The sequence below is a fragment of the Wyeomyia smithii genome, chromosome 3 (assembly GCF_029784165.1).
Source record: "Wyeomyia smithii strain HCP4-BCI-WySm-NY-G18 chromosome 3, ASM2978416v1, whole genome shotgun sequence".
Lineage (NCBI taxonomy): Eukaryota > Metazoa > Arthropoda > Insecta > Diptera > Culicidae > Wyeomyia > Wyeomyia smithii.
Genome location: NC_073696.1, coordinates 273,632,083 through 273,645,771, shown reverse-complemented (window position 1 = coordinate 273,645,771; position 13,689 = coordinate 273,632,083). Strand labels below are relative to the sequence as shown.

At 39.9% G+C, this 13,689-nt stretch overlaps 1 protein-coding gene across 3 annotated transcripts in view; it reads left to right on the top strand.

Moving 5' to 3' along the window:
* LOC129731789 (probable serine/threonine-protein kinase MARK-A) overlaps positions 1-13,689 on the top strand; it is a 402,244-nt gene that overhangs the window by 352,149 nt on the left and 36,406 nt on the right. For all 3 annotated transcript variants that reach the window (XM_055692097.1, XM_055692098.1, XM_055692095.1), the window contains 2 exons: positions 3,370-3,442; positions 3,562-4,086. In XM_055692097.1, the coding sequence (XP_055548072.1) occupies positions 3,370-3,442; positions 3,562-4,086 (598 nt within the window). The remainder of the gene's footprint in view (positions 1-3,369; positions 3,443-3,561; positions 4,087-13,689) is intronic.

Sequence of the window (13,689 nt, the reverse complement as noted above, 5' to 3'; positions counted from 1 at the left end):
ATTACGTAAGCATATTTTCCCACGTCTTCAGGGAGGGAGGGGGCCTCCCTTGTAAGACATCGTAAGATTTTTTTAACCCCCCCTCCCCCTAGTATGATCTTACTGCCAGCATATATAGATTTTTATTTTAGTTTCATCATTATAAAGTAAGCACAGTACTTCATTTCGTCTTCTGTCCTTTATTCGAGTAATTTCGCAATTTCTTTTTCATGAATTTTACCGTCCACGCTGTCATGAACATGGTTATTTGAACAGCTGCATTAACAATGTTTTTCTTACGTAAGAAAATCAATTCACCCCCCTCACTCCCTTGTAAGATAGCGTAAGAAAATTGCACACACCCCCCTCCCCCCCTATTTGCTTACGTGATTATTGAACGGCCCCTAACTAGCGGTCTAGTTTTAGCGTGAATTGACCTGTCAGTGGACCCCATCTTAATTGCTAGGCTCTTAACGAAGCAATTATTAAATAAATCACTAATTAACAACTTCCGCCAATTTTTGACAGGGTTAGTAACACTATTAGCTTCGCTAAAAAACTATATGAATTGTATATGAAATTTGGAAGTCATTTGGAAAACCTCTAACGTTCTAGAACATTGTTCGGAACTATGATCGATACAATTGAAAACTATGTATATTATGCATACCTTTATACACTACTACTACTGCGATTTTTTTTCTGAGGCGGTCCCCGGGCAGGAGAGCATAACAAAATCATACCTCTTCAATAACATATTTAGCTATGAGGACTTATCGTGTTTTTCGAAAGATATTCACGTTTCAAACATGCATATGAAAGTATCATAAAATTTTGATATCATATCTCGCTATGCCTTTAATGAGATTTTTGAGTTGATTTAAAATATCTCATTAAAAGTAAGTTTTTAGGTGAAAATTATTCGTTATTGATTATTTATGATATATCAGTTATGCATTCTGTGTTCAATAAGTTGAAAATATCTATATCGGTCATTTTCGTGATTGTTAATGCAAATTCTTGGTTTGTTATTGAAATATCAAGCTTTGTTATTCATATAGTCTTGGAGGAACAATTATTTATTATTTTTTGTTTATTATTTTTTGTTATTTTACCAACTATGTAAACCTTATTAAGATCAAAATGAGGTGTATTTCCAATATCTGGTTGTGATATTATAATGATATTTTCTCCTGCCCGGGTCGCCATTGTCATTCTCTATTTATGATCCACGAAAAAAAATAACTACAAGCAAACGTACTAGATATTGCATATAGCAAAAACTGTCTGGGAAGGTGGTTATATTCCATTATCCCCACGGTATCGACGAGCCCAGTCCGTTATATCTTGGCCCAGTAGCGGAACATATTACATATGCTGCTTACCTATGGCAATGGGAAACCATCAAACAACAAACCAGTGCTTTTAACGCAAAACATTCTAGCCTTAAGCTAGATTTAGTTTCAGCTCGTAGTCGGCAGCGAGGATAAAAAATTTGTTTCTAGTTATTATAGTTAGTTATACTTTAGAAAGTAAGCTACCAGATATAATAGGCGTCGTTAAACATTAATTTGTATTTGTGCCGTGTCGAATAAATTATAAATGAAGAAAAAATAATAGCAAAAACTGTGAACAGTGTTGTAAATTTGTCATCTCTAGTGTGTTTTTTCACGTTCTTCACACTCTCGTTAAATCATACTTAAAATTGAATGGAACAAAATTTCCTTTTGTAATAGACAGCTAGCTAGCATCTCAATCTTTATTGCTTTGCTCCGGTAGAAGACAAGCAATTGAAAAGCGGTTCACAGACAGGTGTTGAATTCAATCTATTATACTAGTATAATACTAGAATTTGCTCTTCATATGATACTGAATACCTCTGATCTTCTAATCGGGGAGGATACAGCCTTCAGTGACTGGTGTCACTTCACAATGCAATTTTCGTCCAGTTGAAAGTTTGGCTCTACCCAACATATCACAAAACAAAACAGAAAATCGGAAAAATATGCTAATAATTGCAATGAATTTGTACATTTTTTCGTTTCGATGTAGGGACAAAATTTGAAAGCCATTTGCAAACATTCTAGAGCATTGCTCAAAAACTATGGATGATATGATTAAAATTTGTACTATGCTTGTCTTTATGTATTACTTTACTATTGCTGTAAATTACTTCCTGACACGGTCGTCATTTTCATTCTCTACATATGAACAACGGAAAAAATACAAGCAAACGTATTGGATGTTCTTTCATCCCATAAAACCAGAACTTCAAACACATGGCACACCAAGTTTATCATCTAAATCTTTCGAAGCAACACTGGAACTGGAACCGGACCTTCGGTTTTGCCAAGAAGCTGGTTCCGGAAATTAAACCAGCAAAACCGCACAGGTAACGAACCGGCGGCGGCGGTGTTGGTCGCTCGACAATGAAAAATCCGACTTTCAATTTCACAGTCATTTCACTAATGAATACTTTCCGAACGAAACGTGAGCCAAGCCCGGCTAATTACCAGCTTGGATGAAATGGGAGCAATCCTTCAGGATTCGGTTCGTTTGTTCGTTCCGCTCGCCCAAACCGAGCACAGCAGATGCATTTCGATATGATGTCGATGCTGAGGAACGGGCTGCTGGCGGATGTTACTGGCATATTAGTTGGTTTCTTTTCAATCACAATACTACTATTGCCTACTGTTTCGAAAGTTCCGGGAAGTTTCGTTCCGTCCAATCGTGTGCAGGTTGCATATAGGTAGAAGAACACACAACACACCGATAGAAGGAAACGAACGAAGAAAGAAATATCAATTTATTTCGTTGTGTTTTGTTTCTGTTTCAGAGAAAAAGGTTGTTCGGTTTGGTTAGTATTTGTTCCACCACCTCGTCTAATGTGGAAACGTTTCATTCACCGGTAAAATTTCACTCCCCGTACCTTTGTGTGATGTGTGCATCTGGCATCCCCAATCCATGTCGGGGGGTTGTTTAGCCGCAAAGCATTCTGTCTGTTTTCGTATATGCATATGCATATGCATAAATACCACTTCGAAGTTTCCGTTTGCGCTAACATGCTCGTTAGTGGTTTACATTTAGCACTGGGAAACAAATTGAGTGACGCTCGTTGTCCTGGCACGGGATTCGTTGCCTGATGTTATGCAATCCGATACCCTCAACGGTATTGGCAGCTGTGGATTTCACTCGAAACGTTTTCAATTTGCAATTTGCAGATTAAATAGAATAAATTTCACTCGAACCAGTTATTTCACTGTTCATTCAACTTTTAGAGTTTAGTTATTAAACTTTCTAATTTTTAATCGAATTTCCAGACCTCCGTCGTCGACCCAATCACTTTGTTAAACATTTAATCCTACATTTTCCACTTTGTCTCTCTTCCAGGACTACCACGACGACATCCGACAGGAGCAGATGTGGGAAATGCAAGCACTAAACTCGGCACAGAGCGGTGGCGGTAAGACCTTGTTAGCTAATGCCCAAAGCTTCCACTTCGTGGCCAGTGCCACTGATGCGTGCACGTAACCGTTCACAATTTGAATACTCAATAATCCTCTCTTTCTTCTATCCAACTAGTTTCGAACGGAGGAACCAATGGGAGCTGCAATGGGAACAACGTAAGCAACGGTCATAACACCAACGGTTTGCCGAACGGGAACCTGACACTGAACGGTGGTAATCCGGATATGATGCACCACCAGCAGCAGCAACAGCAACAGCAGCAGCAGCAGCAGCATCATTCTCATCATAATCCGAACGGTGTGGACTCCTTATCGAACGGCGGCATCCTGGCGGGAAGCACTGTCAGCACAGTGGGGGTTCCAACAACGACTTCGGCCTCGACGACGACCGGTCCGGAAGCCAGCAACGGACAGCCACACAATTCCACTGCCGCCTGCAACTCCGTCACACATCACCATCATCATCATCATCAGCAGCAGCAACAGCAACAGCAACAACAGCAGCAGCATCATCACCATCATCCTCATCATCAGTTCCTGTCGAGCAGTGCGGCCGATGCTGTTGCGGCGGCAGCCAGCGATTTGAGCAATCTGATGCCAGTTGATGTCAACATGACTTCCGCTAATCACTTCGTGAACTGTAAGTTGAGCTTTGGTGCCACTCTGGCCGGAAAATGCTAGGATAATTTCAGCAAAGGGGATAGAGGGTCCAGGAGGGGGGATGGATTAGTGAGAATGTCGGATCCGAGAGTTTGTGAAAGGATTAAACGTTTCCTGCTGGAAGCTAGGATTTAGTTTCTTTTTTAGGGATAAGTTTTCTTTAATGCATAATTGGCTAGGCTGGAGCAAGTCGAGCTAATTCGATGATGTCGGTTCTTGATGTTTGTCGAGAATACATTACCATAATTGGTCGATCTTGATTGCCGAAGAGTTCACTTGAATATTAATGTGCTGTTTGGAAGCTTTAAAAGGGGAATTCAATTTATCGTATCACTGAGTCTGTCATGAAGTTTTCTGTAAACATTGAAAAGTAAAAAACTTATAAAGTTGCTTGCACTTTTGCTGCACTGAAAATTCTAGAGATCAATCAATTTGGGGAAAAACCTAACAACATTAGTAAATCTCTTCGATACATGTTAGCCAAACGGGGCTTCTAGAGTTTCATAATTTTACACTTTTGGTTTTTTAGACTTCTAGACTTTTAAACTTTTAGCCTGCTCGGTCCATTGATTACTTATCACACTACGACTAGTTTCTCCATGCCGTGAGCCATGGCTGAAAACCACGAGAATTTATTATCTATATGCCTAACACGCCGACCACACACTGCTCCAGTCGGCGTTCGTATATTCACTACCCTACGCCGTCGGGGTAGATTTCGATTTTAGGATCACCATTTGACACACTTTGAGCGGTGTAGCACAAAAGAATCATTGGTTCTAGTTGTGGAGCTGGAAGATTTACTCCCGGTTCCACCGCTTTTAATGATGCTTAATTAACTGCTGCAATTGTTGATAGTGTTGCAACCGATTCGTAAGAACATGTGTAGTCTGGAGCAGGTTTTTAAATTAACCCGGATCTTCCGACAGCGGGATGACCGGGCGTTCATACCCGCTACGAGCTGTGTCAGGACCGTCATCATGTCCTCTAAATCGGATGAGCGACGTGTTTGCTGATTTTACTGTCGCCGATATTGGGTGCTAGCGGCGGGATAAACTTCCAGTTGATACCACGCTGGGACGTTTCCGTACCGTTTTTGCTGTTATAGATGGGTCAAGCAACAGACGGTGGACCTTTCGAGGACCGTGAAAGCTTAAGAATTGTACGGGACTTTGAAGATTGGCCAGGAAGTTGTGAGACAAGTATAGGGTTGGTTCGAAAGAAGCGGCCATACATCGATGCTTAGCAGATCTGACCCTAGTTGCCAGATAATACCTAGCATCAACCGGGTGTACCATCTTCTCGATGGCAGTAACAAGAGCCACCAAATGCTTACGTAACCGTAGAAGCAGATCAGAGAGTGGTTTCTTGTCTTGGCCGAATTTTCATTGTCGAACTTGACACTTTGAAAATAAAATGATAGCAGGTGATCCGTTTATCGCGCTTCAGCTCCTCCTTCGGAACGATTGCCCTGTGATTTTGGTCCAAGTACGTTGTAACGCTTTCGAAGCTCAGTATTCTTCGCAATGCCATGTCCTTTGATTCGCCGATGATCTACTCGAAGCCCTTTCGTTTCAGCAGACGCATCGCTCCGTTGAATCACAGGAGAAAATTGTCTGAAAAAACTCTCAACAATCTTACACTTCCTGTGTCAGTTTCAGCACATTCTGCAGCTCTTCAAACGTCCAAAACCGCACGATCTTCTCTTCCAAGCTGGTTGTGTTCATCACTGCGTGTGGCAGCAAGGGACAGGTTGAGCCCTGCTTCTCAAATCTGCGTTGTTTGCCCTCAATCTATCCTGAGACGATATTCGCAATGAGAGGAAGTACATCGTCCATCATAGAAGTACTCGGAACCAAGATCCCCACACGGCATGTCGGACGGAAGTTTCTGGTACCGATTACCGATTAAAATTGTTGTTGACGGTAGGTCCTCCGTAACCTTGTTGATCACAAGACACAGAACCGTTGAGCTGAACTCGCGCACTGCCAACATCAATAATTGACAAACTGGATTTCTTTCTGGGTAGCTTTAAAACTAACACAGCCTCTCTGGGATGAGATTTACTTGTGATCCACTGTAGGGTAATGCTCTCGCCGTGTGCAACCTCCCATTACATTCCTTCACAGATACCAGAACCGTCAACGAGAGTGTGGGCTGTACTAGCTCGATGGTTAAAATATGATCGTATTTAGTGGCTTTAAAAAAGGCAACGTTCGCCTTAATACCTGAAAAAAGCGCACCGCAATCCAACCTTTTTTCTATATTCTTTCATAATACCACATCCGCGGCCCCGCCTACTTGTCGCCTTAGTCCTCTCCGTAGGTATTTATATATTTTGGGTGTAGGGTGTATATTTTAAAACCGGTTCCAGATCACTTCACTTTATTCTTCGTGTTTCTCGTGATTACGCTCCTAAGAAAACGCAGAGCCAGTCCTAAGGCTTGGTTAGTAATACACATTGGGAAAAAATGAACCCAAATTCCCACTAATTAGAAGCCGCTGGGCTGGCAACCTGAAACATAGGATTTCTTATGTAAAATTGGTCAATCAATCGATTGGTGCTAGTTTCATACTGTGCAGAGCACGAGAAAAGGTCTATATTTCCAAAAACACGCAAAAATAGGGTGAAAAGGGGCAAAATAGACCATTTTTCGTGCCCTGCGCAAAATTAAACCATCGCCAATCGATTTATCGACTAGTTTTACATAAGAAATGCTATATTCCAGGTTACCAGTCTAGCGGCGATTTTCAGTGGAATAAGTGGAGCCCACATATCCACTACATAATAGCCGCTGGACCAACAACCTGAAATATAGCATTTCTTATGTAAAATTGGTTAGTAAATCATATTATGCAGGGCACGAAAAATGCTCTATTTTGCCCCTTTTCACCCAATTCTTGCGTATTTTTGGAGATATAGACCTCTTCTCGCGCCCTGCACAAGATGAAACTATTACCAATCGATTCATTGACCAATTTTACATAGGAAATGCTTTATTTCAGGTTGCCAGCCTAGCGACCTCTAATTAGTGGAAATTTGGGTTCTTTTTTTTCAGTGTGCAATGGTTTCAATCTAATGCTTAGCCATGGTTTTAAAGTAGAATTCAACGGACTACTTCCAACTACTTTACATCTGCTCAGAGTACCTCAAGGAAGTGCATTAGGGCCTATTTTATACGTTATATAGATTAACCGATTATTTACCAGGTGTTCGCATAACTGAGATAAGCAAAATATATTCCGATTTTTGCACCTGATAACTGGGAATAACAATATCAATATCGCACGCTAGCCTGAGGGGTCACGGGTCGATATACCGTGTCTAGGGCTGAGTCGAGAAAATTTCCAGCTCAAAAAAGGGTGAATCGAACCCGACATCACAACCGTGTGAGAGAGCTAGCCGACCGACACCGCTAACCACAGAACCACAGAAACCACTGGGAATGTTAGGTATGGAAAAAAAAAAATTCTACTCGGTACCCCATCTCTCTCTAATTCCGTAGAGAGGGTAAGCGTTTCACGCAACTCATATAATTCATCAATGTTACACAAGCAAATTTTTTGAGTGGTGGTAAAAATTCAAACAACTTGAATTGAATTAGCGGATGTTTGCTGTTTTGGCTTTCTCAGTCTTTTTTAAAATCAATGATCATCTCATCTGACAATCTAAATTGATTGCCCGACGTTTCGGCCGTTTTGGTGGCCTTTTTCAAGGGATCATCACAGCCGAACCATAAACCAGACTACAACACTGCAAGACTTCCGACAGTTGGAAAACAACCGTTTGAATAAATACGACACAACTAATTTACCTTTAATAAGGCCACCAAAACGACCGAAACGTCGGGCAATGAATCTAGATTTTCGTGAACTTCTTTCTAAAATGTACTCAGAAAGGCAAAACAAAAAACATCTGCATAATTACTACCAGTCGTTGAACTAAAGATATAGTAATATTGCATGTAATCGTGATCATGACAGCGAGACGATTGAACGCGTACGTGGGATGATATATCGTGCAGCCTCTCTACCAAAGCCAGGTAGAGTCATACAACTCCATTTCTACAGGTAGACAGACATTCAATGTAATCTTACGTTGCATAATCTGAAATAGTGTATTTTTCAGACACCCCTTCACCGGAATAAAGTACTGGTACTAGACACCTTGTTTCCAAAGCGAAATAATGACGGCTACGCAATAAGTGGGCAACGAAAAAAGTCATTTTTATAACTACAAGTGACAGGAACAAAGACAAAAAGTAAAAAGCTAGAAGAAAACCGGAGAAGAGAATTGTTTCGCTCCGGTTTTCCAATAGGTTAACCTTAGGAACAATCTGTTTAATAAAATCAATCGAGCAACAGAATTGATTACAAGCAAAGGTCTAAAAGATTACCTTAGCCCTCTAGTGCCCAGTGCAGCCTTTAGACGGTCTTCTGTTGAACCTCTGAAAAGCTTCAATAAGAACTCAAAAAATGTTTATAAAGCTTCATAGTGATGTTTTCGAAGTCCGTCGAAAAATTAATTTGGGCACTAGAGGGTAAACCATTAAAATTTGACTTCGGGGAGTCGTGCCTCAAAGCGATCAACGTTACACCCTTCTGATCGACGAATAAAAGCACGAAACTTTCGATATCAAAATTCTTATTTTTGTGATTCCAAAGGTATTTTTTTCTGGTCTGCATGAAATTAAAAAAAAGCTAGAAGAGTCCAAAAAAGTCATTTTTTTTTCAGAACACCCTTTCGCGATAACAATTTTGCGTGAAGACTTTCTTCGAGAAGACAAAAATTTTGAGCTCCGCCGCTGAATAGAATCCGAAGGCCAAAATTTTACCATGCATTCCATTGGTATCTACCCTTCAAAAAGGTCAAAAAAGAAAATGATCCCAAATTGAGCTCAGAATAGCCGTAAACCTCTTTTAAAGGCCAGAAAAGACCAAACAAGAATGGTCCCAAATTGAGCTCAGAATGGCCGAAATTGGCTTCTAAAGGTCAAAAAAGGTCAAAAAAGAAAATGATTCCAAATTGAGCTGAGAATGGCCGAAATCGCCTCCTAAAGGCCAGAAAAGGCCAAAAAAAGAAAATGATCCCAAATTGTGCTCAAAATGGCCGAAATTGGCTTCTAAAGGTCAGAAAAGACCAAAAAAGAAAATGATTCCAAATTGAGCTTGGAATGGCCGAAATCGCCTTCTAAAGGTCAGAAAAGGCCAAATAAGAAAATGATTCCAAATTGAGCTGAGAATGGCCGAAATCGCCTTCTAAAGGTCGGAAAAGGCCTAGGAAGAAAATGATCCCAAATTGAGCTCAAAATGGCCGAAATCGGCTTCTAAAGATCAGAAAAAATCAAAAATGAAATTGATTCCAAATTAAGTTCAGAATGGCCGAAATCGTCTTCTAAAGGTAAGAAAAGGCCAAAAAAGAAAATAAGAAAATGCTTCCAAATTGAGCTCAAAATGGCCGAAATCGGCTACTGAAGGTCAGAAAAGGCTAAAAAAGAAAATGATCCGAAATTGAGCTCACAATGGCCGAAATTGGCTTCTTAAGGTCAGAAAAGGCCAAAAAAGAAAATGATCCCAAATTAAGCTCAGAATGGCCGAAAAGGCCATAAAAGAAAATGATTCAAAACTGACCTAAGAATGGCCGAAAACCCCTTTTAAAGGCCAGAAAAGACCAAACAAAAATGATCCCAAATTGAGCTCAGAATGGCCGAAATCGCTTTCTAAAGGCCATAAAGGCCAAAAAAGAAAATAATCCCAAATTGAGCTCAAAATGGCCGAAATTGGCTTCTAAAGGTCAGAATAGGCCAAAAAAAAATTATTCCAATTGAAATCGCCTGCTAAAGGTTAAAAAAGGCCAAAAAAGAAAATGATCCCAAATTGAGCTCAAAATGGCCAGACGGCTTCTAAAGATCAGAAAAGGCCAAGAATGAAAATGATTTCAAATTTTAGCTCAGAATGGCCGAAATCGCCTTCTAAAGGTAAGAAAAGGCCTAAAAAGAAAAAAAGCAAATGCTTCCAAATTGAGCTCAGAATAGCCTAAAACCCCTTTTAAAGGCCAAAAAAGACCAAAAAAGAAAATGATCTTAAATTGAGCTCAGAATAGTTGAAAACCCCTTTTAAAGGCCAAAAAAGGCCAAAAGAGACCAAAAAAGAAAATGATCACAAATTGAGCTCAGAATGGCCGAAATCGCCTTCTAAAGGCCAAAAAAGGCCAAAAAAGAAAATGATCCCAAATTGAGCTCAGAATGGCCGAAATCGCCTTCTGAAGGCCAAAAAAGGCCAAAAAAGAAAATGATCCCAAATTGAGCTCAGAATGGCCGAAATCGCCTTCTAAAGGTTAGAAAAGGCCAAAAAAGAATATGATCCTAAATTGAGCTCAGAATAGTTGAAAACCCCTTTTAAAGGCAAAAACATGCCAAAAGAGACCAAAAAAGAAAATGATCACAAATTGAGCTCAGAATGGCCAGACGGCTTCTAAAGATCAGAAAAGGCCAAGAATGAAAATGATTTCAAATTATAGCTCAGAATGGCCGAAATCGCCTTCTAAAGGTAAGAAAAGGCCTAAAAAGAAAAAAAGAAAATGATTCTAAATTGAGCTCAGAATAGCCTAAAACCCCTTTTAAAGGCCAAAAAAGGCCAAAAAAGAATATGATCCTAAATAGTGCTCAGAATAGTTGAAAACCCCTTTTAAAGGCCAAAAGAGACCAAAAAAGAAAATGATCACAAATTGAGCTCAGAATGGCCGAAATCGCCTTCTAAAGACCAAAATAAGAAAATGATCCCAAATTGAGCTCGGAATGGCCGAAATCGCCTTCTAAAGGCCATAAAAAGCCAAAAAAGAAAATGATCTCAAATTGAGCTCAGAATGGCCGAGATCGCCTTCTAAATGTCAGAAAAGGCCAAAAAAGAAAAAGATCCCAAATTGAGCTCAGAATGGCCAAAATCGCCTTCTTAAGGCCAGAAAAGGCCAAAAAAGAAATGATCTCAAATTGAGCTCAGAATAGCCGAAAACCCCTTTTAAAATCCAAAAAAGGCCAAAAAAAGAAAATGATCCCAAATTGAGCTCAGAATGGCCGAAATCGTCTTCTAAAAGTCAGAAAAGGCCAAAAAAGAATATGATCCCAAATTGAGTTCAGAATAGCCGAAAACCCCTTCTAAAGGCCAAAAAAGGCCATAAAAGGCCAAAAAAGAAAATGATCCCAAATTGAGATCAAAATGGCCGAAATTGGCTTCTAAAGGTCAGAAAGTGCCAAAAATGAAAATGATCACAAATTGAGCTCAGAATGGCCGAAATCGCCTTCTTAAGGCCAAAAAAAGAAAATGATCCCGAATTTAGCTCAGAATGGCCGAAATCGCCTTCTAAAGGCCAGAAGAGACCAAAATAGAAAATGATCAAAATTGAGCACAGAATGGCTAAAAACCCCTTTTAAAGGCCAAAAATGGCCAAAAAAAGAAAATGATCCCAAATAGAGCTCAGAATGGCCGAAATAGCCTTCTAAAGACCAAAATAAGAAAATGATCCCAAATTGAGCTCGGAATGGCCGAAATCGCCTTCTAAAGGCCATAAAAAGCCAAAAAAGAAAATGATCTCAAATTAAGCTCAGAATAGCCGAGATCGCCTTCTAAATGTCAGAAAAGGCCAAAAAAGAAAATGATCCCAAATTGAGCTCAGAATGGCCAAAATCGCCTTCTAAAGGCCAGAAAAGGCCAAAAAAGAAAATGATCCCAAATTGAGCTCAACATGGCCGAAATTGGCTTCTAAAGGTCAGAAAAGGCCAAAAAATATATGATCATAAATTGAGCTCAGAATAGCCGAAAACCCCTTTTAAAGGCCAAAAAAGGCCAAACAAAGAAAATGATCCCAAATTGAGCTCAGAATGGCCGAAATCGCCTTCTAAATGTCAGAAAAGGCCAAAAAAGAAAATGATCACAAGTTGAGCCCAGAATGGCCGAAATCGTCTTCTAAATGTCAGAAAAGGCCGAAAAAGAATATGATCCCAAATTGAGTTCAGAATAGCGGAAAACCCCTTCTAAAGGCCAAAAAAGGCCATAAAAGGCCAAAAAAGAAAATGATCCAAAATTGAGCTCAAAATGGCCGAAATTGGCTTCTCAAGGTTAGAAAAGGCCAAAAAAGAAAATGATCACAAATTGAGCTCAGAATGGCCGAAATCGCCTTCTAAAGGCCAAAAAAGGACATAAAAGAAAATGATCCCAAATTGAGCTCAGAATGGCCGAAACCCCTTTTAAAGGCCAAAAGAGGCCAAAAAAGAAAATGATCCCAAATAGAGCTCGGAATGGCCAGAATTGCCTTCTACAGGCCATAAAAAGCCAAGAAAGAAAATGATCTCAAATTGAGCTCAGAATAGCCGAGATCGCCTTCTATATGTCAGAAAAGGCCAAAAAAGAAAATGATCCCAACTTTAGCTCAGAATGGCCGAAATCGTCTTCTAAAGGTCAGAAAAGAGCAAATTGAGCTCAGAATAGCCGAAAACCCTTTTTTAAGGCCAAAAAAGGCCAAAAAAGAAAATGATCCCAAATTTAGCTCAAAATGGCCGAAATTGGCTTCTAAAGGTCAGAAAAGGCCAAAAATGAAAATGATCACAAATTGAGCTCAGAATGGCCGAAATCGCCTTCTTAAGGCCAAAAAAAGAAAATGATCCCAAATAGAGCTCAGAATGGCCGAAATAGCCTTCTAAAGACCGAAATAAGAAAATGATCCCAAATTGAGCTCGGAATGGCCGAAATCGCCTTCTAAAGGCCATAAAAAGCCAAAAAAGAAAATGATCTCAAATTGAGCTCAGAATAGCCGAGATCGCCTTCTAAATGTCAGAAAGGGCCAAAAAGAAAATGATCCCAAATTGAGCTCAGAATGGCCAAAATCGCCTTCTAAAGGCCAGAAAAGGCCAAAAAAGAAAATGATCCCAAATTTAGCTCAACATGGCCGAAATTGGCTTCTAAAGGTCAGAAAAGGCCAAAAAAGAAAATGATCCCAAATTGAGCTCAGAATGACCGAAAACCCCTTTTAAAGGCCAAATAAGGCCAAAAAAAGAAAATGATCCCAAATTGAGCTCAGAATGGCCGAAATCGCCTTCTAAAGACCAAAAAAAGAAAATGATCCCAAATTGAGCTCAGAATGACCGAAATCGCCTTCCAAATGTCAGAAAAGGCCAAAACAGAAAATGATCCCAAATTGAGCTTATCATGGCCGAAATTGGCCTCTAAAGGTCAGAAAAGGCCAAAAAAGAATATGATCATAAATTGAGCTCAGAATAGCCGAAAACCCCTTTTAAAGGCCAAAAAAGGCCAAACAAAGAAAATGATCCCGAATTGAGCTCAGAATGGCCGAAATCGTCTTCTAAAGGTCAGAAAAGGCCAAAAAAGAATATGATCCCAAATTTAGCTCAGAATAGCCGAAACCCCCTTTTTAAGGCCAAAAAAGGCCAAAAAAGAAAATGATCCCAAATTGAGCTCAGAATGACCGAAATCGCCTTCTAAAGGCCAAAATAGAAAATGATCCCAAATTGAGCTCAGAATGGCCGAAAATTCCTTTTAAAGGCCAGAAAAGACCAAAAAAAAAAATGAA